This window comes from Trichinella spiralis (genome assembly GCF_000181795.1).
Source record: "Trichinella spiralis strain ISS 195 chromosome Unknown Scfld4, whole genome shotgun sequence".
Classification (NCBI taxonomy): domain Eukaryota; kingdom Metazoa; phylum Nematoda; class Enoplea; order Trichinellida; family Trichinellidae; genus Trichinella; species Trichinella spiralis.
Window position 1 is genome coordinate 3,126,579 of NW_003526943.1, and position 24,858 is coordinate 3,151,436.

The window sequence follows — 24,858 nt, forward strand, 5'->3', positions numbered from 1 at the left end:
GGGTTGGGCGTTCTAGCTAATGACGCAACTTGTTGCTGGAATAAATAAATAAATATATCTATATGTATATTAAAATTCGGATATATATGCAAAATAATACTAATAGAAAATTTAAAAGAATAAAATGGCAATCCTTCGAAATCAGATTATTCTTGTACAGTTATGCATATACATATATATATGTATTTCTTATTTTAATGTTGATTTATTTTACAGATTGATCTAGTATGTTGCCGAGATGCGCTTCGGTCATTGTACGCCATTGTGGTTTGAGCCGCTGCCATTTTTGTTGCATTTGTTAATATTGCTGAACATTTTCTGTTGCAATTCAATTTCGCTTTCTGTAGCCGAGATGACGACGACGGTGACCACTTTTGCTGGCAAAAAGTCACCTGAACTGTCGTCGTCGCCCAATGGTCAGCTTGACCAGACAGATTTGGAACGTCTGGAGAGGCATTTTTTGCGTGTTTTAAATTTGAAATCACGACCCAGGCCCACAGTTAAAGCAAAAGTGCCCGCTCGTTTGCAAGCATTGTACGAGCAGCTGACCAATGAACAAAACTCGGCACAGTCGTTGCCGGTACCCCCATTTTGGAACAATGCCCGGACATTTCAACCGAAATGTAAGTCTTTTTTCTTTTCTAGAAAAACAAATTACCATAAAATTGTAAAGAATATCAGTTTACACTTTTTAGTTTCCATCATGCACAGATTATTGAATAATTTTCATAGTTATTCTCACCAATTATGATTCTTTGCTTTATTGTCATGAATCAAAAATTGCTAGGGATAGAGAGAAATTATTTATGTGCAGTTACAAATGTGTTGTTTAAAGATAAAACATTTCAAAATTGGAGCGAACTTTTTTAATGTTTTGTATTTCACGCTTTAAATGCAATTTCAAAGGTCAAATGTGAGAGATGTCTTTGAACTCTAAGATGCAAGAATTGCTTTTGAAATTGCTTGAATTTTGTCAGCTTTGATGGGATGTTTTTCACCAAACAAGCAAGCTGCTTATTGAACATATTCAAGATTATTTTTTCGAACTTGTGTGCGTGTGTGTGATTGTTGTTGTTATTTTTGTTATCTTCATTGTATTTATTGGTTTTTTTAAACATCTTTATGTTCGTGTTTATTTTATTTTCAAGTATAAAAGAAAGTCATAAAGTAAAAATTTTATGACTAATTATAGAATCTTCGAGAATGGAACGGACCAATGATGCTCTGTTGTCATGCTTTGTAGTGCTATGCAGAAAAATATAAAACCAGAGATCCAGTTTAACATGCTTTTCATAAAGGTGACCTGTTGTAATTTAATGATGTGAAAAGTTGAATATCTTTTCAATTCCCATAGCATAGGCACCTGAATCATTTGTAAATTTCTTGCACTGAATGGAACAAAAAAAGCAATTATCACAGTTTTTATTGAGTAATTGAACAGGGAAAAGATGAAATCTAAAGAAAAAAACTTTTTTTATAATTATATATGATTTTTAATGATATTTTTTCTGATCCGAATTCGTGTGTTTATTATTTTGTAATGTATTTTTTACTTTGTTTAAAAATTTTAAGTATTTGTGTAAATTTAAGAGGAAAATTTTTTTTGTAATCGTATAAAAAGTATTATTTTGCTGCAAGTTTTATTTAAGAAATTTAGTTCATCTGTGTTAAATTTCATTCAAAATATGTTGAGCCATTTAGATCGAAAGAAGGTTTAAAATGAAATATTACACAGCAAAGGTTTTCTATTCCATTACGTTATCCGCGCAGCAAATTCCGCTTTGCAGTTTTAATGGCTCAAGTTTTATATGTGATGAAATGATAATAGTAGTTGGGGATGTGAAATATGAAGCTGGCTTCATTGCAAGCATCTTATTCTTGAATTTTGATCTTCAATACTTTTACTCGATTGCTTGCTTATATATTGATATTTTGTCACATACCTGCCACATTCTTTCACTGTTTCTGAATAACCAACTTTATAATTTTATCAGATAGTTATACGAAAGTTTTTTTTGTAAACCACCATTTCTATCTTTAATTGAAAATTTCTTCATAATTCAGTGCTTTATTCCATTTTGACATTTTAAATTGACAAAGTGAAAAATCTGTTGATTCTATATCATACTGAATTCCATACATGTATACAATAGATTATTTATTGCATATTTTTTAAAACATATCAATACTGTTTTTTATTTTTCTTTTATGTTACAACCAATGTACGTGTGAACGGACGCTCAGTTCAGACAGTACAGATTTGTTTCATATTTAGCCTTTCTCAGCATAATGTATTTTGCTTTGGTTGCTAGAAAATTGCCATAAGCATGTTAATTATTTAATGGTTAAGGATGATGGCATTTTGAGGTGATCGTCATGTTGACAGCAACACGCCATAGCTGGAAATAATTTTTATAATGCGTCAAAAGAATTTTTTGTACTTGACAGAATCTCTCACACAATGATACTTTCCATCTACTGTATATATATATATATATATATATATATATATATATATTAGAATAAGCTTTTAATTAATGTAAAAATAAATGTAAAAAACATTAACGAATCACGTTAACATTAATGTTTCAATGTGCGCCTTCTAATTTATACATTTAGATTCTATTTCTGTTATTCTGTATTATATAAAGCTGAACGATGAGATGAGAGGACATGCTTTTTTTTCATATAAGAATCTAGAATTATTTGTTTTTGATACTGCTCAGCCGTTCATTAAAAAATTGTTTCAATACAATTAATTCTACGCATTATTTATTATACATACTGCAAGGTAACGTATTGTAGTTGTATTTGTATGCTGTTTAAAAGTTGAAGTTTAAAATCTTATGTAAATTACTTTATGAAAACAATTGAATGAAGGGATGAAAAAAGGAAACACAACTTGTTCTTATTGAACACTTTGTTTTCAAGTAATAAATTGCAGGCACTGCTGCTACAGAGATTATTTAATTCAAGTACTATTATTCAAGTCATCAACATTTTTTGCATTGTGTTTAAGACAAAGTACATTTGAGCTTTTTTATTTTTAATTTACTGAATAGCTAAATTTGTGTGGTTCACGTGTGGCAGTCAGCAAGCAGTAGAGATGAAATTCACAAGCCCGCATTATCTATCTATATTTATAGCAAGTGAAATTGTAAACCTTAGAAATTGAAACCTCGTATAGGTTTCACATTGCAGTTTTTTATTACATATATTTATATTATGAATTGTTTAAATTTTTGAAAGTTTCATATAATTTTATTAGAATATAAAATGACTTTTTATAAAATAAGACAAAAGAAGTTTCAGATAAAACTTTATAAAAATATTTTTGCAAAAAGTATTCGTTTTCATAGGAATGTACGCATAAATGCGTCTGTGCAGATAATTATTTTTATTCATTACCGATGAGATAGATAGGTAGATAGATAGATAGATAGATAGATAGATAGATAGATAGATAGATGAAAATTGTTATATGATAAATTTTTTTAATAATAAATTTAATTTTAGCTGATGAATCATTGTCGGAATCGGATATGCTAAGATTCGATTTGCATACGTTACCGCCAGACGAAGTGCTCGAAGGAGCAGAATTATCAGTATTTGTCGAATCTAGTCGTCATCGTACCAGAGCTGAGACGCCAGCGTTGTTGTCAAATGAAAAACGAGTATTGGATGAGAGGAATAGGAAGGTGAATAGGAAAGAAGAAAATCAGCTCAGTATGACCAGAGTGGTAGTAGTGGAGAATAAAAGCAATAAAAAGCAAAAAGATATACTAATGATAAATCAAGACAATAGAGGAGGTGGTGTATCAGAGTTGGAATTTGAGTTGGATTTAGAAGAATCGCCTAAATCCGAAGAAGAAACGTCAAAACATAGACGACGACACTCTGCAAGATTGCGATTGGATGCTTATGAATTGGTGCGCAATCACAGTGTGTTGGTGGACACGGTGCTTGTGGACTGTGATGCAGGCGAACGTTGGGTCTCGTTCGACTTGAGCGCCACTGTCCGTCGGTGGCTCATGTCACCGTACAAATCTGGCACTGTGCAGTTGCGCACTTCCGGATCCAAGTCGGATTGTCATTTCATATTGTTACAGTCAGCGAAACTTTCATCCCGGTCACCGTTGCTGACCGTGATGACCTCGGATGCTGACTCACGGGCCAACAGCAATGGTCGAAGTAGATCGAAACGTCGGGCTGCAGTGCCGTCCAAACCGAAGGCGGAACGGCGACACGGGGGCGGTGGTCGTCGGCACAGGCACAAAACATACCGGCGCCGTCAGCTCTGTCAGCGGCACGAACTGTATGTGGATTTCGAGTCAGTCGGCTGGAACGATTGGATCGTCGCCCCGCCCGGCTACAAAGCCTACTACTGTCAGGGAGATTGTCCGTTTCCGTTGAACGATCACTTGAACGCTACCAATCATGCCATTGTGCAAACGTTGGTCCATTCGGTCAATCCAGGGGCGGCGCCGAAATCTTGCTGTGTGCCGACCGAGCTCAGCCCGATCAGCATGCTTTACCTGGATGAGTATGATAAAGTTGTGCTCAAAACTTACCAGGACATGGTTGTCGAAAGTTGTGGATGTCGTTGATCCAAATGAATAGAAACAAGCCAAGCACAAAACTTTTCTTTTTTGATCGCTACTTTCAAATTAAAGCTTATTTGTTATTTAGAATTGTCTTCACGCTATCATATTTGCAAAAATTATTATTACAACCAACTCAACTCAGTGTATGCTCATCTATCTGATCGGATAAATAACACCCAAAGACACCCACCTAGCGGTTGGTTATTGCTTGAGATTTGCAATTGTAAGACAAAAAGGAAAGAACAGGGGTAATAATTTTCCAATAATCCTCAGCAATGATTTCAAAAATCTTCACAATCAAATTAATAAAACTTGTAGCAAATTTGAAAAAATGTGCGCAAAATTTAGCTTCTCCACCATTAAATTTATAGAATTCTGTAAAATTCGACAATTTATGTTTCAGTTGAAAATAATGAAAGCAAACTAATAATAAAAGTAGAAACTTCCACATCAAATGCATAAGCATAGAAGAGAGAACTATATTAATGGAAAAATTAAAAATTTTCAGTACAAAATGGACAATGAATATGATATTTAAATTAATATGACAAATATTTTTAACAAATTTATTTTATCTTATAAAGAATTGAAATATGATTTAAGAAAGAAAAAAAGTAAAGCAAAACTTGAAAAAAAGATTAAAAAATAGTTTTTCAAGTGTTTTCAAATGATACGAGAAAGTGAGATCATTTTTCTTCAGTAAAACATACCGACCGATCGGCAAACAAGTAAAACAACACAGAGAACTTAAAAGCAGCTGAACGACTCATCATTTGATCGATGATCACAGCGGCGTTGGGAAATGTGAAACAATTTTCAAATTTCAATCAAACCATTAAATTGCTTCTCTTTTGGAAATTTAAGGTTTATGAAGCAATTTCATCCGATAAATTGCCAACTTGCCCGTTTATTCTTCCCATTTTTAATTGTAATTTTCGATTTAAGTAAAATTCGACAAACGTGATCACACAATCAACCTATAAATATTCCTGTCGGCAAACCCTTTGTGCTCATTTTCATTTTTTGTCGGCAAGCAGCATTTACCATCTATCAACCTACCTATCAATTTATACAGTATACCATTTGTTCGAACTTCTTTTTTTCAAATGTGCTTTTGTTCAATTTAATAAATACAAATTTTTCTGAAAACATTTCAACGTCTCCTAAAACCACTTTACGGTATCTCAATTTTTAAATCTCAACGAGCAAAAAATTCAATCAGAGTTTTATCTCTACTGAGACCTTACAGATCTGAATAGAAATTTAATATTTACACATGCGACACTTGCACACAGATCGCAAAATAAATTTCATGATGCATACATATAATAACGACTTTCATATTTGTACTTCTTGCGTATTCGGAGAAGAAACACCATAAAATAAAACTTTAGAATTACGAGTACAGCAATAAGGGTAAACGAAATCACGTCACTGGATCCAGTGGTCGATTAAAACCTCCACGACGATTCATGTACTGTCGATATTTGCGTTTTTTGTGAATATGAGCATCTCCAGCACAATTGTTTTCTACCTTTTTTCCCTAAAATGAAAGCACTGTCTATATACCAGAACAATAGTTAAAAAACTTAGTTCAGCACACTTTTGTAGTATCAAAGCTAGAGAATCCGAGAATTTCCTTCATAGCTGCTTGATCATCACTCCCCAATTCTAAATTTGTGCTATCATCTAAAACACAACAGTAAAATACAGCTGTAAAAGTATTACTTCAAGTGGCATTTACTTTTTTTTCTTTCTTTTTCTCGATGATCCCGGCGATCTCGTTTTTCATGTCGTTCGGAAGACCTGCAAATTTAAATTCTTGATTTCAGCAATTAAGAAACTGAAAACTGAAACCAGTTACAATTATCATACAGAATAGTATGTTAATTTTAGGCTAAATTAACTTTAAAACAAAAAAATCAATACTACATTTAATAAACAACAATGAAAAATAAATACTTTATTTTTTTGTATGTTACAGTATTCAAAAATCTAGCTTAAAAAACACAAGACTAAAAAATATCCGTATAAACGTCTGTTTAAAAAATATATGAATTTAAAATTATACATGAAGTAAAAATGCTCTTTTACCTTGTTCGGTGTCGTCTTTTCCGGTCGTGACGAGATCGAGATCTAAATTAAAACTTTTATTTAATCAAAAAATATTTAATACTTTATAAATAATTATTCACATACTGTTAAGCAATACAATACTTTACTATTAAGCTTCTATTCAAATAGTATTTAATTATTAAAAATAAAAATTTACAGATGCTACTTCTGCCTGCTCGTTGTACTTTACTGTAAATGCTCAATTCAATCATTTGCAACATAAAACAGTAAAAAAAATCCCTCTATTACCGTTCTCTTGGACTTCTCGATCTTCTTCGATGATAAGCACGAGATCGTCTACCATCTCAAATAACAAATTTAACTTAAAAATTGACAAATAAAACTGCTTAAACAAATTACCTCTATCCCGTGAACGACTACGGGCCATCACAATTCAAAACAGCTCGTAAAAATCACTAGAAATAATTAATAAAATTGCTAAATGAACACAAATAAAGCTGTTTTTTAATTAAACAGTAAGTGAAAAAAGAAATCAACACTACTTAGGTGCATAACTATTTTCAGAATTTGTGGACGTGAAGAAAATTTAGCGTTAAAATGCCTGAATATAAAAAACATTAAGTAACAGATTACATAGAAATTGTTATATGGCAAAAACTAAATATAAAATCTTAAAATATAAAGAAGATACAGATACAAACCCAGGTTAACAACTTATTTAATGCAAAAATGCTGTATTCAAAAATAAAAATAAGCATTCTCATTTCATTTTAATATACATTTATTTTGAAAGCCACATAAAAATGTAGAACTTTCGTAAACAATACGGAAAATGATGAATATCATTAAAATATAGGTGTTAAAGAATTATTGAAATTAAAAATATAATAAAGAAACATATCTGCTTTTATAATTTATTCATGCGCCAATAAGTAAAGGAAAAGAGAAAAAGGACAAATAAAAGATGAAATGCCAAGCAGAAATCACAGCAAAAAAATATTTGAAAAATTTTCTTATTAAATACAAATAAATAATTAATAAAATTAAGTTTTGAGACTATAAAAAAATCATAAATTTTCTACAGTCTTACTGTGGCAGTGCACTCGCTACACGTCTCAAATGTTCAAAATATGAAATACCGTATAATCGCGAATTACAATAATGCAAGTTAGAATGAATAATGTATTGTCAACATTGTCAGCTAAAAGATTATTTAACTCTTATTTTAAATGTTCTATTTTAGGATGACAAATAAATTTAATTTTTTGTATTTATTTTACAATTTTATCATCCAAATTATAAATTGTTCTTTTATCTTATTTTTACTTAATCATACTGTCACATGAGTTTCAATAAAATTTTATTTTGTTGCAGTGTAAGTTTCCAATAATCTTTCTGCATTAATAATTAAATTTTAAACAATGAGTAAATTTAATAAATTGAGAAAGAATAATTTCATTTAGCATTTCCTATTTTTGTTTGGCAGTTTAGTCGCCATTGGAGGAGCGTTTAAGGTAAAATATTGTGAGCAGTATTCGTTTATAATCCTTAATCATTTATTTCATTGCTGAAAATAAAAGTCTAGTAATTTATTTATATTGCTTAGAATTTTCATATTGAAATTTTTATTTATTGATTTAAAGGCTTATCAGAAACGAATTTATTTCTGATTTTTGTTTCATTCATGATGCGCAATTTTAATTCGTATTGTTTATTTTGTGATTGAGAAATGAAAATGGCAGTTTATTTTATGCTGTCGATATGTAGAAAGGTTGATTTTTCCTTTTCGTAATAAATAATAATATAGCATAACTTATGTTGCAAATAATTTTGAAATGTATGTGTATATCGATTTTACCTGTTTTATTAAATTAGTGAAAATTGTTCAATCTATGGTTGTTTTATTTTAATAAAGTTTTTCAATTCAAATAGTTTGTATAATGATAGAATGAAAATAATATATGCTGTAGGGACAAGTGAAATCATCTTGTAGTAATGGTTTTCCAGTTGATTAGATTTTAATCGGGTATGCTTGGTTCACGTATTATTAACTGGAACAACGTTGTAAGTTTTGTAATGAATTTGTCACGTTATCCAGTTCAGCCTTTTTTATGATTGTTTAGCTGAATGTTGGGCCGTTTGCCATCAAAAAAGTTTTCTGCCATCACTCCGCAGTTAGCAAAGGAAACAGGTATTGTTATTTTAAATTCAAAATTGAAAAATTTTATTGAAAATGTTTCATTTTATCCTTTATTAGGAAGTTATGGAAAACGTTGGTACTTATAGCTTCGGGAACAACTGTCGGATCGGCTTCTTTTATTGGCTACGCTTTGTATGATGCATCGCTACGGGAAAAGTTGGAAAAATTGCATCCTCAAGTTTCTGGAACTTTTGCCTTCATCGAAAACATGTTACCATCTAGCATTAGAACTATGTATGTGTGAAAAATTGTTGTGTTTTCACTTTTATTTTGTTATCAGGTTTCTAGGGATTTGAAAAGTTTAAAAAATATTTCATTGAAAGAACCATCGAAACCGAAAGATATGCCAATAGAAGAAGTAAGCGAATCATAGATGTGTTGCATTTTTTTTCATAAAACCAATGTTGTGAACTATTTAAGAAAAAAAATTTTTTTGAAGTAATTGAAAATAACCGTGATAAACTTTACACAGTTCATTTTTGTTCTCAGTTTCACATTTTTATTTATATGTATTTGTCATTTATAATTTTAGAAAGTTGAAAGTCAACCTTTACAAAAGAAAGTTCTTGTAAAAGCATCCAATTCGGAAAAAGATAATGTCAGCCAAAGTATTTTTTGGTGCTTTTGTATTGTTTACAGTTTTATTGAAAATTTTTATTAATATTTTGTAGCTTTGGAGAAAAAAATATTGGCAGAAGTTGAACATCTAGAAGCTGCTGTCCGCGATGCAATTCTAGCCAAAAAGGAGGTGGTAGCGGCAGCTGAGCATCGGAGTGCAGTGTTGAAAGCAACTATGGAAGATCAAAAAGTAAATAAATTTGAATCTAAAACCAAGTATTCATCTATTTTTATCGCTTTGTTTGTTCAGCTGTACGTACTAAATATTCAATAAATATTCTATCCCTTGAAGCAGATGCTTTTAATCATACTGTGATATGACATTTATCAGCTCCAGTTAGTATTGCAATTGTTATTTATTGTGCTGTTATGAATATGCAATATTTGTTATATTTATATATTACAATGTTGATTTTTTAGGAATTTTCCAATTCTTTGTTGCCATCATTTTCAAGATTAGAAAACGCCTCACAGAAAGATCGTGATAAAGATGCTCGTGCTCGTGAAAGTATTAACAATGTCAGAAGGTTGCTCAGGGATTCCAAAGCTTCTGTCGATGATGCAGTTTTGTCGAAAAATAAGCAACGCTTGTCCGATTTAACTTCTGAATTAGATACTTTGCAAATGGAGGTAAATTTTAATGTGAAAATATTGATGAATTTATAATTCAAGAGCGTAAAAGCGTACATGTACAGGTCGACAAAGTGGTGACAGAAAGTAAAATTCTTTCTGAATATAGACGAATAGTACGTGAAGGAAGAGCTCGTTTTCAAGATAATTTAAAAATGACTTTTCCAAATATACATTTCGGTAGAGGTATAAGAAATTAGCATAATTGAATTATCAGTTTATTATTATTATTTATCTGATCAGATGGCAATTTGAATGAAAATGAACTGACTGCTCTGTTGGCATGTGCATTTGTGCGTTTGGATCACTTGGAAGCGGAATTGCACAAAGCTACTCAAATTGAAAAAGAACGCATTGAACTTGCTTTGGAAAGACAGGGTGAAGAATTATCCCAATTATTTGACGATGAACTTCAACGTATGAGGAATGATTTGAATGAATTAAAAGATGCTGAGATAAAACAGAAAGTAAGTATAATAAGAATTGTAGATGGTGAATTTTGGAAATATTTCAACTTTTTGATGTTGACGTTCAATATTTAATATTTCGATCAAGTGTTTAATGTAAAACGTGAACTTCTATTGGAAATTGGCTAGAATAAGAAGTGTTCGTGGAATATGGTTTAGGTAGCTCAACAAAAGCGGCATTATGAATCAGAGTTGAGTAAACAGTTGAAATTGCAAATGACTGTCCAAGATGAATTGTCGACGAAAAAGTTGGACACTCTGCGGAAAACTCTACAGGAAAAGCATGAAACTGAGCTTGCACAGAAATTGGAAGAACAGAGTTTTCAATTCCAGCAACGCATTGCCGATTCCTTAGCAGAAATACAAGCAATTCAGCATGCACTGGAAGGCATTTGTTTTGTTTGTTTGTTTTAATTATTTATTTAAAATAATTATTGATTTTCACTTCCAGAAAGAGCCGATTTAGACGCTGAAAATCGCAAAGCCAAAGCTTTGTGGGCCGCTTGTCAACAGATCAAAACTGACGTCGAGCAAGGAAAGCCTGGCTCAAGCATGGAACTCAGACGAAAACCGTTGTTGCATCAAGTGAGATAGTATTATTTTTATTGTTCTTTTTTTGTATAATCTATCCAAATTTGCTTTATATTTCGCTTAGATTAATATTCTGAAAGAAAAATTTCATCACGATCCATTTGTGATGCTGATGTTGCAATCTCTTCCTGACGTTTCTGTACACAGCGGTGTGTATACAGAAGGAGATTTGATACATCGTTTCAAAAAAGTAGCTGACCGAAAAAAATGCATACATTCAGCATTTATTGTTGTTAACATTTTCCAGGTAGCCAGACTTTGTCGTAGGTCGGCTCTGATGACCGATTCGGATGGAAATCTTTTTCATCGCATTATTTCTTATATTCAGTCGATTTTTATTTTTGACACCGAAGAAATAGTCAGTCCAGAGGATACAGTCGATTTGAGCAAATTGAACGTGTTCAAGGTGGTATCACAAGTGAAGTATTGCTTAAATCGACACGATTTAGCAACTGCAGTAAAGTAAGCTTTCTTAATTTCAACTTGAAAACTTTTCATATTATAATGCACAACAGTATCCTGAAATGAGATGTCCATGATGAATTATTACTTAATATGATAGAAATTTTTTATTTAATGAAAAATATACATTTTTTGATAGCATATTTATCTTTTTAAGACTGATGACATTGCTGCAAGGCGAGCCAGCGTTGATTGCTTCGAGTTGGATTGAGGATGTGGTGCGATATTTAGAAACAAAGCAAATTATCGACTTGCTCACTGCTCATGCTGCGGCGATGTCAATGAGAACAATTTATTAAAATTGAATTGTGTACTAAAATACAGTTAAAGAAACTGTTGATAACACACTGGAGAATATAATATGTTAAGTCAGTGTTTTTAGTGTTGGAATTTGCTTTGTGCTTTCAATTCAGTTCGATTCGGTTCAGTTCAGTTATAGCAGCATTCAGGTGTGCATAATTAGTTAACAATAAAATGGCAGGTGGATGGATGAATTTATTTTCATTGTATCGTACCGCGTTTTTTCCAAGGCCAGATCTGAAATTAAAAACGCATCATACCTTAACAACAGTTCTTTTTATGTATGAATTTTTTAAAATTAAAACTTACTCTGTAAATAACTTTGCCCTTCAGCAAAGCAAAGGGTACGTCACCATAATGTCGAGAGTCTCTGGAAAAACTCTTGTTATCCCCTTCAAGCCAAACATGGCCTGTTCTTATCTTAAAAGCAAAATTTGTCAAGTAGCAATTAGCATTATGGGATTGCAGTATTTTGTTCGCAGGCCATACCCGACGGAATTCGTGACTTGGTTGAGGCTCACCTTCAATAGCTACAACACGTTTACAAATGAATGTACTCGGCTCTTCTGGTGATATTGCAACTACAACATCACCTCTGAAAATTGGAAAACGAAAAAGAAAATAAATTGAACACATATATCATGGCTTTTTCGGTATTACAATGTTTACCTGCTTGCAGTTTTGGTTTGTGAGACGAGGGATTTGACAATAAACATTTCACCATCACGAATTGTTGGTTCCATTGAAGAACCTTTGCACTGAAAAGAAAATTTCTCTGAAGTTCAAAATAAAATGGAAAAAAACAATATTCATAATTAAAAACTTACAATTGTAACACTGTAAAATTGTTCGTTGAAAACATAGAACACGCAACCACTGCAAACAAGTGTACCAAAGAATTTCAAACTTTGCTTCAAAATTTCCATCATTATGCACGAAAACATGACCTCAAATATTTGGTTTAGCATTCAAAAGCAACAATGGCAAAGTATCTGTATTCCATTTTGTCCATCACAAGGTTTGTTGAGCAAAAATAGCACTGCATAATTTCCATAGTTGTTACATTTATTTGGAAAAGGTAAATCAGATTCCCAAATACACAACGGTGAAACAATAAAAAAAATTATGCTTCACAAATAAGTATGAAGAAACACCGACAATTACTTGAGATAATGCAATATACTGCGCAATGAATAAATGGGTCGATAAATATTTAAAAATAAATATTATACATATGTTTGTTTGTTTGAAAGTATGTTTTGTATATATATATTTGTATGTAAAATAAATATCTAGATAAAATTTTAAAATGTGGAAGAACTGGGATCACTAGTATTTTTCTTAAGTTGACAATTTTCTGAGCCATTATAAGGCACGTTGCAAACTCTGGCTATAGTTTGCACATCCGGGCTTACAGTACAACCGTTTTGACGGAATTCGTACAAACACTGACCAGCTAAAAAAATCATTTTAATTTCTTTGATAAATTAAAAGTTCCAAAAATATTCACTTTCATCAACAACAAAAACACCACCAAGTTGATACATATCTGCTTGAAAATCGCCATCTAATGTATTCATTTCCTGAAAAACAAACAAACACATAAAACTTTTCCAACAGTTCTGTTTCTCACGCATTCACCATTGTATATGATGTTTTGCAAAACAAGCTGCTGAACCTATTCCAGTTATTTGCACTAGAATAAAAACTGAATTAAATTTTATTATAATAAAAAAGTATTTTACCTTCGGATCCCCAAATCAGCATAAACCGATTTATCGACAGTGTAAAACAGTTCTAATAATAATTTATACTATACATTAAAACATAATGAAATAAACAATGTAATAAATAAATAATCACCTCCATTCCAGAAGTTTCGAACTTTAAAATCTTCAATTTCTTTTTTTTCCTGTCCAATTGCAACGCAACGAACATGCTGCTGCATCAAAGCAGGCAAGAGCTCATTTAATAACATAGGGCGGGAGTCGCATAGTCTGCAACCAAACCGATGCAAAAAAATAAGCAAACAAGTGCCTTTTGACCAAAATGAAGAAATCTCCAAGGTCTAAACAGGTAAAATAAAAATTTCAACATTACTTTTAAAAATGTCAAACTTGAAAATTAAGAAAGTAGTTACAGTATAAACTAAACGCCCAAAATGCATGATTCAGTATAAACATTACCACTGCGAAATTACGAAATATTAACAACTGAATTTTCTAAGATTTATTAAATTTGATTTGTTTTTCAAAGAAAATTAAACTTTCAAATAGAACATATGCAGATGTTAATTCGTTTACAAAAACTTGAATTTTGAAATAAAAAATTGAATATTTCAAATTTTCTATTGAAAACAAAGCTTAGTGGCTTAGATATCAGAATATAAATTATCGTTACACAATTTACATGAAATTTATCACAATAAATTTCTAGAAATACACTGTTCGAGAATTCCTTTTCAGAAAACCATCACATTCATTATCATTAACTTTCAAAAAAAAAACATACATCGCGAGCCTGAGCAGAATAAAAGCAAATGCAAAACTGCCATAAAGAAATAAGTACAACTGTTAATTAATTAAATTATAATTAACAGTAAACCCAGTTTCCAACTCATAAAAAACAATGATGATGAGTTATGGCACAGTTATTCAGCGTGCTATCTATGAATGTGCTTGAAATTCATTGCTTTCTCCACTACATTATGCAATAATATGCAAAACATTTATGTAGTGGCCAGATTCTTGGCCTATATGAGACAAACTTATAATATTTAGTATGCCAATAAAATAAATCAGATGAAAAACAAATAACGTATAAATCCAATAATTTACAAAATATGTTCATCAAATTAACTTTCGAAAGCCGAAAAACGAAAACTCATGCAATTTATCTTGATAAAAACAGTAAAAAAGAAATTCTAAAGAAATGCCATGTTGAAAGGCGCAAATAACTTTTGAAATCATACTTCACCGCTATCCAATTCATTTACTTCTTTTGAAGCAATTTTATCCATGTTCCAACAACAATTTTAAAATGAATAAGTTGTCAGTTCAAAGTTGGTTATATGAAAATGCAAAAATAAACAAAATAGAAATAAAGTTTCAACATTCAACTTGACTATTTTATTGTACAGTACGAAAATTCAAATTAATGTTTAAATGCAAAACGTATACAAGAGATAACTTATAAATATTTCATTTAAACTGAAAAAATATTTTTTAAACATCAAATAAAAAAGTAATGCATAAAACGTGAAAATTTTCACAGTATACACAGCGCGTGCGTGCTAAAGCAAACTATCGTTCGCCGATTGGTCAGAGTTGATTGGTTAGATTTGATCGGTCGATATGATGACTAATGTTAACCTATTTTCATCATTAATCTTACCGTTATATTATTTGTCGTCTTTTCATAATCGCGCTACCAGTTCAACCACCATGATCGTTGAATATCAGTGTAGATTTTTCACTTGGAAAAATCCATATATAAGCAGATTTCTACATTTTCAAACATTCTTCAACTGTATTGTAGATCATGCCGCTCAAACAGAACTCGTTGCTCAGTTTTATTAGTGACATGTACAACAAACTCGACGGGGAAGAACTTTACGTCTTGATCACATAAAACATACAAAAACGACAAAATACATTGGTATACTGTAAACTAAAAATCAGGCAATATTCTGCTCCTGTTTTGTACAAAATATCAGTGTTTTATTTCTTATTAAAATATTAGTTTTAATCTGTTCCATGCGTATAACATTTCTTACTTTATGATTATTGAATCATCATTTTAATATTATAATTCAGTCAAACCTGTATGAACCATTTTATTTATTTTTAAGGTTTAATTAATACATGAAATTTTTATATCAACGCAAAACTTCACCTCTATTATTATCAGGTAATTCTCATAAAATATCATAGAATTTGAGCTAAATGAATAGAGCATGTCGCCTTTAAGTGTTATGAGTCGTGTGTGTATGTGAGGTGTGATTTGTAATTTTATAAAAGCGTTAGTTGCTTTAAATGAAGTTCCTGTTTTTTTATTTTTTAGAGTTGTACATATTTTCAGTAAACAATTATAAAATAGTAAAATATTCATCACTAGATGACTGATCCAAAGCATAAATAAAAGATATGTGATATCACATACAATAATCAACGATGAATATAAAATTAAACGATGCATAAAAAGTGTGCTATTTTGTGTGTACTAATACTTGTCAAAGGGACAGTAAAAACTTTGTGAAGATGAAAGTAAAATTCTTTGATTGAAACCAAGAAAAAATTTATGAGAACAGTCATGCCAAAATCAGAAAAGTACATATGCAGAAAAGTGTATTTCGATGCTAACATTCAGTAGTCGCGACTCCTGGTTTTAGCTGAACACTGCAGCAGTGGGTAATTTATGGCTTGTCATTTCCTCTTTGTACTAAAATCGCCGTTACCAATTCATCCAATGTGGCAAGAAGCACGAACGATTTCTGACAAAGACGTATGCACAAAATGTATAAAACTCGTAAAATTGAAAGCAAGCATGCATTTGGTCTGACAAGCAGAAACAACTGTTCGTTGACATTTCTTCGAACAGTATTTAAACTCTCGAGTAGATGAAACTTTTCTTTTTCCATCCTATTTGTTACCATAGGCTGATGCCTTTGAGCTGCGTCTTGTACCAAATCGTTGCGGCGGTATGTCCCTTGTGTATGAAAACAGGGCGTACAAATTGAAATATGCCACCCCCAAACGGGTAAAATTCTGGGGATGTTCCAAAGTATGTACTGAATGTATTGAATGTGCTTGTTGTTATTAACAATTAGTTTGTTACAGCATGTGATAAGCAGTGGTGCAAGGGTGCAGTTTCCACCAACTTGGATGTGACAACTGTGCTAAAGCAGGCACATCACATCACATCCATCACATGCAAACCTGCCCAGTGGATCACCACTTGGCATACAAACTGAACAAAAGGCGACATTAAAAAAGCGAACTGCGGAGGTAACGAAATCCACCCCTGAGATTTATGATGAAGAAGTCGCAGCCGCGTCCGTTGAGCCATCAACAGCAGGCCAGTATCCAGTATTCAAACAGGTCAGAAATGCAATGTACAACCAACGGAAGAAACCAACAGGACCTAAAAATTCCTGATGAATTTAAGAGGATGAAGTCTGGGTAAGCGTTTTTGCTGTGAGAAAGTGCATCTAACCACATCCCAGCGTTTGCGACAGGTGGTAACATTAGACTGCTGGCAACCAACATAGCCTGGGCACAGACGGTACATTCACGATTCTACCAGAATGGTATCAACAACTGTTCACTAGCCATGCCATTACAGTGGGTAAAGACGTTGACACTTACGGGTTACTTTTTTAAGTTTTAATAAACAAAGCGGTGGTTTTGGAGGTCAGCCTTAATCCACAAACAATTATTTGTGATTTTGGAACAGTCCTGTTACCTGCCATTCAGGGCATTTTCAGAATACGCGGGTACAGGGCTGTTATTTCCACTTCTGCCAAGCGGTACATAGGAAAGTCGGGGTTTAAGAAATATTTCGCTGGGTTTGTTCTTCATCGAGGGAATTTTTGCTTGCGTTTTCCAATTGGCTGTTAAAAAATCGCTTTCTCATTGGTTGATAATGGCATAGGGTCTCATTGCATACTTATGGCGCCATCATGTTGGTTCTCTTATCAAACTTTTCATTGGTTCAAATTATTCTGTTTTGATTAGTTGCAATATTTTTCATTTCATTGGTACAAATGTTTTGAATACGTTACGATTGATTACGCAACATTATTATATTTGATGTCACGTTTGTCAAATGCAGTTGTTTTTTCATTCGTATAAATATTTATATTTTAATCTGATAGTTTTTGGTAATAAGTGTTTGTAATGCAATTAAATTATATTAGTTTTTATTAAGAAATTAATAGAATTTATTTAATTAAAAAAATTATTAAATAAAAATTTTTAAAAAATTTTCCACATTTTATTATTATGGTGACTAAATGAAGTTTAATGAAATGAGATAGCAGTACAGCAAAATAATTTTTTATTTTTCAACGCCTAACAACAACAACAATATCAACAGTAATTAACAGAGAATAACATCAATGATGAACAACAGTAACAGATGATAACAAGAATAAGTTAAATAAACAGATATAAGTGATCAATAATAGCAAATAGAAACAATGAATAAATAAAATATAATACAAAACTACCACTTGGAAGGCGGCATTAAATCAGCTCTGTTGTTATGTACATTAAAGCTTCGAGATACTGCTCCAGCGTACAACTGCCGCTGGTGTATTCACCCGTATGTTGTGCAACCCGTTGTTGCTTTTCAGCATAAACCTTATTTACCCGTCCTAAGTCACCAACGGTAGCGTTTCTTGATATCACTTGTTGAATCAGGGTGCGCACAGCTATCAAGAGCTGGAGCAGTTCATAAAACCTGATATGACTTTTACCCGCTTTATGTTGAGCCGAGTATGCCAACCTTCCAAGTGGTTATTGGTGCTAACATTTACATTATACACATTCCAAAGCGGCAGTTTTTCATCGATTATCCACTCCTGCCAGTAGACTGTTGGCACCAGTTTACCGGCTACAAAGACATGGATGGTGAAAAGCTGTTGATACCATTGAGGTACAACTTTGAATGTACCATCCGTGCCCCATGTTTTGGTTTGCCCCAGCAGTCTAATGTTGTTACCGGTCGCAAACACCACAATGTGCCTCGATGCACTCTGCCACAGCAGCAAGTCTTCACCGTCCTTCGTTGTCCTGAATGCGCCAGGGATTTCCAGGTCATGACGATGATCAGGCAGTTTTTGGTAGCGCTTTGACCAGTGGCTGTACATCATGGACTTTACCCGTTTAAAAACCGGAAAATAGCCAGATATAGATGGCACGGTAGACGCGGCGGAAGCTTTTTTGTCGTATATGGCGTTTCGTTTCTTCAGCACTTCGCTTTTTCAAAACTGTCATTTTTTCCATTCTGTACGTCAAGTGCGGATCCATCAGGCATGCTTCCATGTGAGGAGTTTGCGTGTGCACAGATGTCACAACCAGGTTCGCGGATACTGTGCCTTTTTACCCCTTCTTGTCCTATGCGGAAACAAACAAATTGTTAATGACAAGGAACACATTCATTACATTAAGCACATACTTTTGAACACTCCCAACCCTTCCTCTGCTTACCGGTATATTTTAATTTGTACACTCTGCCTTCATACACCAGGGACATACTACCGCAACGTAGCTCACAGACATCAGCCATGACGAAAAAAACCAAACACAACGAACACTTTCTTCAAGCCAAACAAGTGAACAGCGAAGGAAAGAATGATTGTGGATGTAAACAAAGAGACAATAAATATGCATGCTTATCTGCCGTCATCAGCATTGCCCAGGCGGTCAGGAATTTTTACAATGCTACCGGTGCTTTCTCAAATCAAGTCGTAATCTGACCCAGGCAGTGAACCACTGCTAATGTGTAATTGCAGTGCACGCAGAACAATGGCAGCGAAAGGATGGGCGGCAAACGAAAAACAAATTTATTTTTTATGCCTGCCGATGATGATAATTAGCAATGATTATATTTTGGTAGAACATATGCAGTGCTAGAGGAAGATAACGCTTACAGCCATAATAGAGTAAACTTGAGATAAAAAATAATTGTCTTTGCTTTCAGTTATGTTTGGTGAAATGATTTCGAAATGCAGCAGATCCTTTTTGATTATCATTTGGTCATCATCGTAATAGGAAAATTGCAACTTGAATGTTTAGTCAACCCAGTAGTTGGCTTGCTTTAAATCGATTATCCACTCCTGCCTTAAATATTATTTAATACAATTTACACAAAATGTTTAATCACAGATGTTTATTTTAAATAAAATGCCATATTCTTATGAGAGAACCAATATCATGGCGCCATAAGTATGCAATGAGAACATACGCCATTATTATCCAATGAGAATACGATTTCTAACAACCAATTGAAAAATGCAAGCGAAAATTCCCCCGGTTTGAACCATCCCATTTATCCATTTTAATATATCAAATATTCAAATGTGAAGAATTAGCAACAGAATCAGTTTCAGAATTTTTAGCTTAGCGACGCTGATCTATAATTATAATTAGCTGTAATATAGCAGCTCAAGGGAAATTGTCAATTATTCATGCATTAATGTCATCAGCGTCCCCGCTGTGAAGTAAGGATTTTTCTAGAGATAAAACGCAGTCGATGAAAAAGACTGTTTATGTTTAACTTTCTGCTAAGAAAATGGTCAAATTTTGTGCTCGGTGAACTTGCGCGCCCATTGTGGGTTTGGCAAAAAGCAGGTGGATTAATGTATTGTGGGTCGTAGATTTTCACAAAGGCAGCCGCCACTTATCTCAATGACATTTATAGCATAATTAGTCATTTAATTGCCCATAGCTTTGAACAGCAGTGTCCCAAATCTGAGGTTGTGCAGCAGAATTTATTTGCACAAAAAATTCTCAACATTCAGCTTCAACCAATAGGGGAATACTTTCCCCTTTCCTCTAGGGAGGAATTTTCAGATTTCAGAAGGGAATTAAATCTTCTGCACTGTAGATTCATAATGGAATGAATTACAATACCCTGGCATTCTACTGGACGTTTTTGTCTATTAAAATGGAAAACTCCATTATGAAAATAACTGAAATAAATGTACGTGTACTAATGTAATAATAAATATATTTTCAACGTTATATTTGCATTAATTGGAGCCAAACAGTCGGAAAAAGGGGAGTGACGTTCTCACAAACAGTGAATAAGGTATATGGGGGAAAAAGAGAACCGCTGCTTCAAGCTTTTGATATGCTTTTATTGAAAGTTATTTAAGCGTAACGGTGTAATTAAAATTGGTGTTCAACTCAACTGATAAAAATTACTATTCATTGCCACGTAACAAATATATAAAAATAGAAGTAAAAAAACATGATAATACTTTATTTAATTTTGAACTGCGCGCAAAAATATAGACATTCAAGTATATAGGATTAGGACTGAGCATAGCCAGTGGCAAATCAAAATCAAAGTAGATTGCACAGACAAAACAAGTGCAAGAAAACAAGGCTAGTAACAATGATCAAGTCGGCCGATCAAATCTAACCGATCAACTCTGGTTTATCAAAAACGATAGCTAAAGTAGTTAGTTTTCACTACAAACAGCCATTTCTGAATGTGAAATATTTCATCTTTGCTAATTTTCTTTATTAACTCTCTGTTAGATTTTTGGTGTTAAACTTATCCTAGGGAACTATTTTTGATTTACTCAGTCATACTCAATGGATATCACTTGAAAAAATTTTGACATCTCTTTTGAAACATAAAGACACTTTTAAAAGCAAAATTCAAATTTTAAAGTCTTTTTGTTAAAGTCCTACAGCTTCTCAAATCGCAATGCACGCTTTTACATTTAAAAAGTCAGATTGACTCAAGTCCTAAAATTTTGATTAAAGCAAACAAGTTTCGCAAATGTCCGTTGGTTTAAGTTTTATCATGAGTTGGTATTAATGATACAGCATATTTGTTATTTATAATGCATGCATCATCGTAAATTTTTATGATACTGAACTGCGATTTTACAGGAAAATGGATACCATAGAATGGCATATTGTAAAAAACAAATTACATAATCTCCAGCGTGCTGACAACAGCTGCTACATAGTGCAACTACATAAGTATTTGCTTGTGCACAACGATCATGTATACTATGATCTCCCTGGGACTACAACAGTTGCTACTCATTTACCAGGACATTATGTCCAGCGCGTATCTGCACAACTGCAGCAACTGTCTATGATCCAGCAATAATCTACACTTTGAACATGTGACAGGAAAAATATTTGATAGACAGGTAATGATCCACAGTTGCTTCCAACCAGCTGTTTCAAACTTGTGTAAGTAGCTCATTTTTCAGCTGATTGCAACTTGTAGATGCCGACTTCTGATCAAGTGACGTTACTTTCTTTTGTAAATATGATCGTGCATTAGTACTTCTTTATTATTGTGGATGAAATTGAACGCAGTTCCGTTATAAATGAGCTGAGTAAATTAGGAAGTAGCTCTACTGATGATTTTGATGATGATGTCTCTTTCTGTCTGGATCAAGAAGAGGATCTGATTACTTCTTCAACATCAGCAACAGATGAGACATCATAAGACACTTCACTCGCTTCTGTTGGAGAGTCATTCACGTCTATATGAGGTTGTGCTTGGGCGACAAAAGTAGCTAAAACTATCAGGAACCCTAAGAGAATCTCCAGCAATTGTCTGCTGTCCAAATGCCTGGAGCCATTTTCAAAATGCAGATCTCACCTGATATTACTAACATAGTCATGTGTGAAACAAATAGGGGAGCAGAAAGTGCTCATCAGAAATGGAATAAAAGTCAACCAGGAGCAATATGATCGTAGAAACCAACTGGCGAGAAGATATATATGCATTTATCAGCTTGCTAATAATTGCAAGTGTGTACAGATCATCTTGGTTTTTCAGTTATGGTCACTAAATAATAGCAAACCAATATGACCAATATGGCAGAGACCAGATTTAAAAGTTTGTTAAGATTTTGCACATTTGAGCAGTCAAGTACCAAAGCATCCCAACTGCAGAGTGACAAGTTAGCTGCCTTCCGTGTGGTCTGGACAATGTTCATTGAGAATTAAAAAAAATTGTACAATCGGCTCTCAACATTGTCAGGTTCAACATTCGCGGATTTATGATGAGGTGACTAATATGACTGCAAGAAGCAGAGTAAATAAAAACTGTAGTTCATTATCCAGCGTATCGATGACCATTGATGAATAATCTCGTTCGGAACAACGGCGGAGGACGTAGACGTTGTTAATGAAAAAAAAGAAGAAGCAACTTTCGATAGCAATGTTTTTTTCAAAGAGATGGTCTATTCACTTTTGGCAAACTTGCACACAGGAACACACGATTCAGATAGTTATGGACTCAATCGAATGAATTTTAAAAAATTAATATGGAATAAATACTAACCTGCAAATCAGTAGACGTTCTGTATTATCCAACGCAATTTTCAGGCAATTGCGTATTACTATAACGCAAATATTCACGTAAATTCGACATTAGCGGTACCATCGGAACGCGTATGCCGCGAATGTTGAGGGAGATCTGTATATGTTATGTTATATATGGATCTATATATGTTTTATATGACTTTACAAACTTGATTATCAGTTTCTTCATCAGTTTTGTACTTTTGAAATTAATTCTTTAATGCAGCATTCATGGTAGATTTTCACTTTTTAAAAACATCATTAGTATATGAAATAATAAAATAGACATAATTTTCGCTTCAGCTTAAATAATATAAAATATTAAACAAAATAAAAATAAAAGCAAAAAATTACATATTTATTACTAATATTTCAATTAAACGCCATAAAAAAATTCTATTTGAATTGAACGAGTGCTTATTATGATTTTGAATTGAATTAAATGAGGTTATTTAAATAAAGCAGAAGCTATAAAATTGCATTAAAATGACAAGCAACCTATTAGTATTTAATTAGTATCATTAATAATTAATTAATTAATCATTAATATCAGAATTATAATTATGTAATTTTGTATTTATACTGATTGATAAATCAATAATTTGTATACTACTTTATTTTCATTTAATGTTTTCAAAATTTCTACAATAAAAATATACTGTGCGAAAAGTTACGTAATCAAATTTTTTTGACATTGCATTAATTTATATTTTTAATTATATTTATATTTTTAAGGTTAATTAATTTATAAATTTTAAACTTTTATATTTAATTAAATTTAAATTAAACTCACTGATAATATACTGTAATGTCAATCATCTGTTTTCGTAAATTAGAATTAAAAAAATATTAATAATATTATTTATTATGAAATTTAATCAAATTATTTATAAATTAAAAAAATTTTATACTGATGTTTAGTACAAAAGTTTACAAAAAAAAGTATCGATATCAGGTCAGAGTTCATTGTTACTGTATAAATGTAGCTTGAATGTCCATTTTACGGTGTATCGGAATGCTATTGTTTGATTTGTTGCTTGTTTACAGGGAACATTGTCTTTTCCTTATATGTCCGTTGTTATGATTGTGACCATTTGTTGACATTGGAGTGTTGCGAATGTTTAGATCATAACTTTGTTAACAGCATATTAATTGATTTAATCGTAGATTACGGGTAAATGGAGGAAGATATAACGATTTTGAACATGGAATCTGGCATGCTGTCCACTCCAATGAAAACCACCTACACATCACTGCCAACAACAAGTAACGAAGGAAATCAAGTATGGACAGACTTTAGCAATGACAACGGCTATGTCATGAATTACGATGCGCACATGTTTAATACAATGGGAACATCTACGGCTTTTTCGCCGGAATTTTCGCCAGAATTTTCGCCACCTCAGGAACCAACACCAATTGATCGTAAGTATTTTATGAATTTTTTGAGTATTTTTCAGTTTGTGGTGTAAAAATAATCAACAGTGATAAATGTTGCAAACAGTTAGCTAGATGAACACATCATCGGTGCCATTTTCTATGAATATTATGTAATACTTTACGATAGTTGATAGTTGAAAATTTGTAGTTTAACTTACGTGATTTTTTATCATACAAACAAGTTGATACTTTGGGGTATAATATCACGTGCTATGAAGGTGTTTTTCTAATTTTTCAATGCCTTCACACATGTTGTATACAATCATGTTGGCTACTGTATGTAACATGCAAAATGTGCAAATGAATTGTTGTCTGTAGTTTAATATTTTGAATATTGCAACTGTTGTTTTATTTGCATTTGTGTGTGACAATGTAATTTTTGTATATATTGTGAATTAATTTTA

General features: G+C 32.4%; 8 protein-coding genes across 8 annotated transcripts; 3 read left to right on the top strand and 5 right to left on the bottom strand.

Moving 5' to 3' along the window:
* Positions 1–352: 352 nt before the first annotated feature.
* On the top strand, positions 353–1,263 carry Tsp_00802 (hypothetical protein). The gene is made up of 3 exons (XM_003376536.1): positions 353–623; positions 696–731; positions 1,193–1,263. The coding sequence occupies exons 1-3, from the start codon at positions 353–355 to the stop codon at positions 1,261–1,263; spliced, it is 378 nt and encodes a 125-aa protein (XP_003376584.1).
* Positions 1,264–4,095: 2,832 nt separating this feature from the next.
* Positions 4,096–4,528, bottom strand: Tsp_00801 (hypothetical protein). Its single transcript, XM_003376537.1, has 2 exons — positions 4,454–4,528; positions 4,096–4,428 (listed from the first exon to the last, which is right to left on the bottom strand). Exons 1-2 carry the CDS (start codon positions 4,526–4,528, stop codon positions 4,096–4,098), a joined length of 408 nt encoding a protein of 135 aa, XP_003376585.1.
* Positions 4,529–6,030: 1,502 nt separating this feature from the next.
* Positions 6,031–7,107, bottom strand: Tsp_00800 (u4/U6.U5 tri-snRNP-associated protein 3). Its single transcript, XM_003376538.1, has 6 exons — positions 7,080–7,107; positions 6,969–7,023; positions 6,699–6,740; positions 6,349–6,410; positions 6,208–6,275; positions 6,031–6,147 (listed from the first exon to the last, which is right to left on the bottom strand). The coding sequence occupies exons 1-6, from the start codon at positions 7,105–7,107 to the stop codon at positions 6,031–6,033; spliced, it is 372 nt and encodes a 123-aa protein (XP_003376586.1).
* Positions 7,108–8,807: 1,700 nt separating this feature from the next.
* Tsp_00799 (conserved hypothetical protein) lies at positions 8,808–11,947 on the top strand. Its single transcript, XM_003376539.1, has 11 exons — positions 8,808–8,871; positions 8,967–9,114; positions 9,169–9,238; positions 9,413–9,488; positions 9,552–9,688; positions 9,919–10,128; positions 10,194–10,314; positions 10,372–10,595; positions 10,755–10,994; positions 11,434–11,648; positions 11,806–11,947. Exons 1-11 carry the CDS (start codon positions 8,808–8,810, stop codon positions 11,945–11,947), a joined length of 1,647 nt encoding a protein of 548 aa, XP_003376587.1.
* A 202-nt stretch (positions 11,948–12,149) lies between these two features.
* On the bottom strand, positions 12,150–13,528 carry Tsp_00798 (putative signal peptidase I). The gene is made up of 6 exons (XM_003376540.1): positions 13,459–13,528; positions 13,364–13,404; positions 12,776–12,895; positions 12,618–12,706; positions 12,258–12,543; positions 12,150–12,185 (listed from the first exon to the last, which is right to left on the bottom strand). The coding sequence occupies exons 1-6, from the start codon at positions 13,526–13,528 to the stop codon at positions 12,150–12,152; spliced, it is 642 nt and encodes a 213-aa protein (XP_003376588.1).
* A 2,836-nt stretch (positions 13,529–16,364) lies between these two features.
* Tsp_00797 (hypothetical protein) lies at positions 16,365–17,104 on the top strand. The gene is made up of 4 exons (XM_003376541.1): positions 16,365–16,451; positions 16,605–16,706; positions 16,787–16,833; positions 16,855–17,104. The coding sequence occupies exons 1-4, from the start codon at positions 16,365–16,367 to the stop codon at positions 17,102–17,104; spliced, it is 486 nt and encodes a 161-aa protein (XP_003376589.1).
* Positions 17,105–18,193: 1,089 nt separating this feature from the next.
* Positions 18,194–18,819, bottom strand: Tsp_00796 (hypothetical protein). The gene is made up of 2 exons (XM_003376542.1): positions 18,427–18,819; positions 18,194–18,391 (listed from the first exon to the last, which is right to left on the bottom strand). The coding sequence occupies exons 1-2, from the start codon at positions 18,817–18,819 to the stop codon at positions 18,194–18,196; spliced, it is 591 nt and encodes a 196-aa protein (XP_003376590.1).
* A 3,277-nt stretch (positions 18,820–22,096) lies between these two features.
* On the bottom strand, positions 22,097–22,435 carry Tsp_00795 (conserved hypothetical protein). Its single transcript, XM_003376543.1, has 2 exons — positions 22,308–22,435; positions 22,097–22,277 (listed from the first exon to the last, which is right to left on the bottom strand). The coding sequence occupies exons 1-2, from the start codon at positions 22,433–22,435 to the stop codon at positions 22,097–22,099; spliced, it is 309 nt and encodes a 102-aa protein (XP_003376591.1).
* Between the last annotated feature and the right edge of the window lie 2,423 nt (positions 22,436–24,858).

Excerpts from the sequence above, each read along its gene's own strand:
- Tsp_00799 (XM_003376539.1), top strand. The coding sequence starts at position 8,808 with ATGTTGGGCCGTTTGCCATCAAAAAAGTTTTCTGCCATCACTCCGCAG. Across the intron at positions 10,315-10,371 it reads AAATATACATTTCGGTAGAG|ATGGCAATTTGAATGAAAAT; the intron begins GTATAAGAAATT and ends TTATCTGATCAG. Across the intron at positions 11,649-11,805 it reads GATTTAGCAACTGCAGTAAA|ACTGATGACATTGCTGCAAG; the intron begins GTAAGCTTTCTT and ends TATCTTTTTAAG.
- Tsp_00802 (XM_003376536.1), top strand. The coding sequence starts at position 353 with ATGACGACGACGGTGACCACTTTTGCTGGCAAAAAGTCACCTGAACTG. Across the intron at positions 624-695 it reads CCGGACATTTCAACCGAAAT|TTTCCATCATGCACAGATTA; the intron begins GTAAGTCTTTTT and ends TACACTTTTTAG. Across the intron at positions 732-1,192 it reads ATTATTGAATAATTTTCATA|AATCTTCGAGAATGGAACGG; the intron begins GTTATTCTCACC and ends GACTAATTATAG.
- Tsp_00800 (XM_003376538.1), bottom strand. The coding sequence starts at position 7,107 with ATGGCCCGTAGTCGTTCACGGGATAGAG. Across the intron at positions 6,741-6,968 it reads TCGAGAAGTCCAAGAGAACG|ATCTCGATCTCGTCACGACC; the intron begins GTAATAGAGGGA and ends GTTTTAATTTAG. Across the intron at positions 6,148-6,207 it reads CTAGCTTTGATACTACAAAA|GGAAAAAAGGTAGAAAACAA; the intron begins GTGTGCTGAACT and ends CTTTCATTTTAG.
- Tsp_00801 (XM_003376537.1), bottom strand. The coding sequence starts at position 4,528 with ATGCTGATCGGGCTGAGCTCGGTCGGCACACAGCAAGATTTCGGCGCC. Across the intron at positions 4,429-4,453 it reads GATTGACCGAATGGACCAAC|CGTTCAAGTGATCGTTCAAC; the intron begins GTTTGCACAATG and ends CATGATTGGTAG.
- Tsp_00797 (XM_003376541.1), top strand. The coding sequence starts at position 16,365 with ATGGCTTGTCATTTCCTCTTTGTACTAAAATCGCCGTTACCAATTCAT. Across the intron at positions 16,452-16,604 it reads GAACGATTTCTGACAAAGAC|GCTGATGCCTTTGAGCTGCG; the intron begins GTATGCACAAAA and ends TTGTTACCATAG. Across the intron at positions 16,707-16,786 it reads AATATGCCACCCCCAAACGG|CATGTGATAAGCAGTGGTGC; the intron begins GTAAAATTCTGG and ends AGTTTGTTACAG.
- Tsp_00798 (XM_003376540.1), bottom strand. The coding sequence starts at position 13,528 with ATGAATACATTAGATGGCGATTTTCAAGCAGATATGTATCAACTTGGT. Across the intron at positions 13,405-13,458 it reads TGTTTTTGTTGTTGATGAAA|CTGGTCAGTGTTTGTACGAA; the intron begins GTGAATATTTTT and ends TGATTTTTTTAG. Across the intron at positions 12,186-12,257 it reads AGGGCAAAGTTATTTACAGA|ATCTGGCCTTGGAAAAAACG; the intron begins GTAAGTTTTAAT and ends TTTTAATTTCAG.
- Tsp_00796 (XM_003376542.1), bottom strand. The coding sequence starts at position 18,819 with ATGTACAGCCACTGGTCAAAGCGCTACCAAAAACTGCCTGATCATCGT. Across the intron at positions 18,392-18,426 it reads CTCGGCTCAACATAAAGCGG|CTCTTGATAGCTGTGCGCAC; the intron begins GTAAAAGTCATA and ends GAACTGCTCCAG.
- Tsp_00795 (XM_003376543.1), bottom strand. The coding sequence starts at position 22,435 with ATGCATATATATCTTCTCGCCAGTTGGTTTCTACGATCATATTGCTCC. Across the intron at positions 22,278-22,307 it reads GACTATGTTAGTAATATCAG|GCATTTGGACAGCAGACAAT; the intron begins GTGAGATCTGCA and ends AAATGGCTCCAG.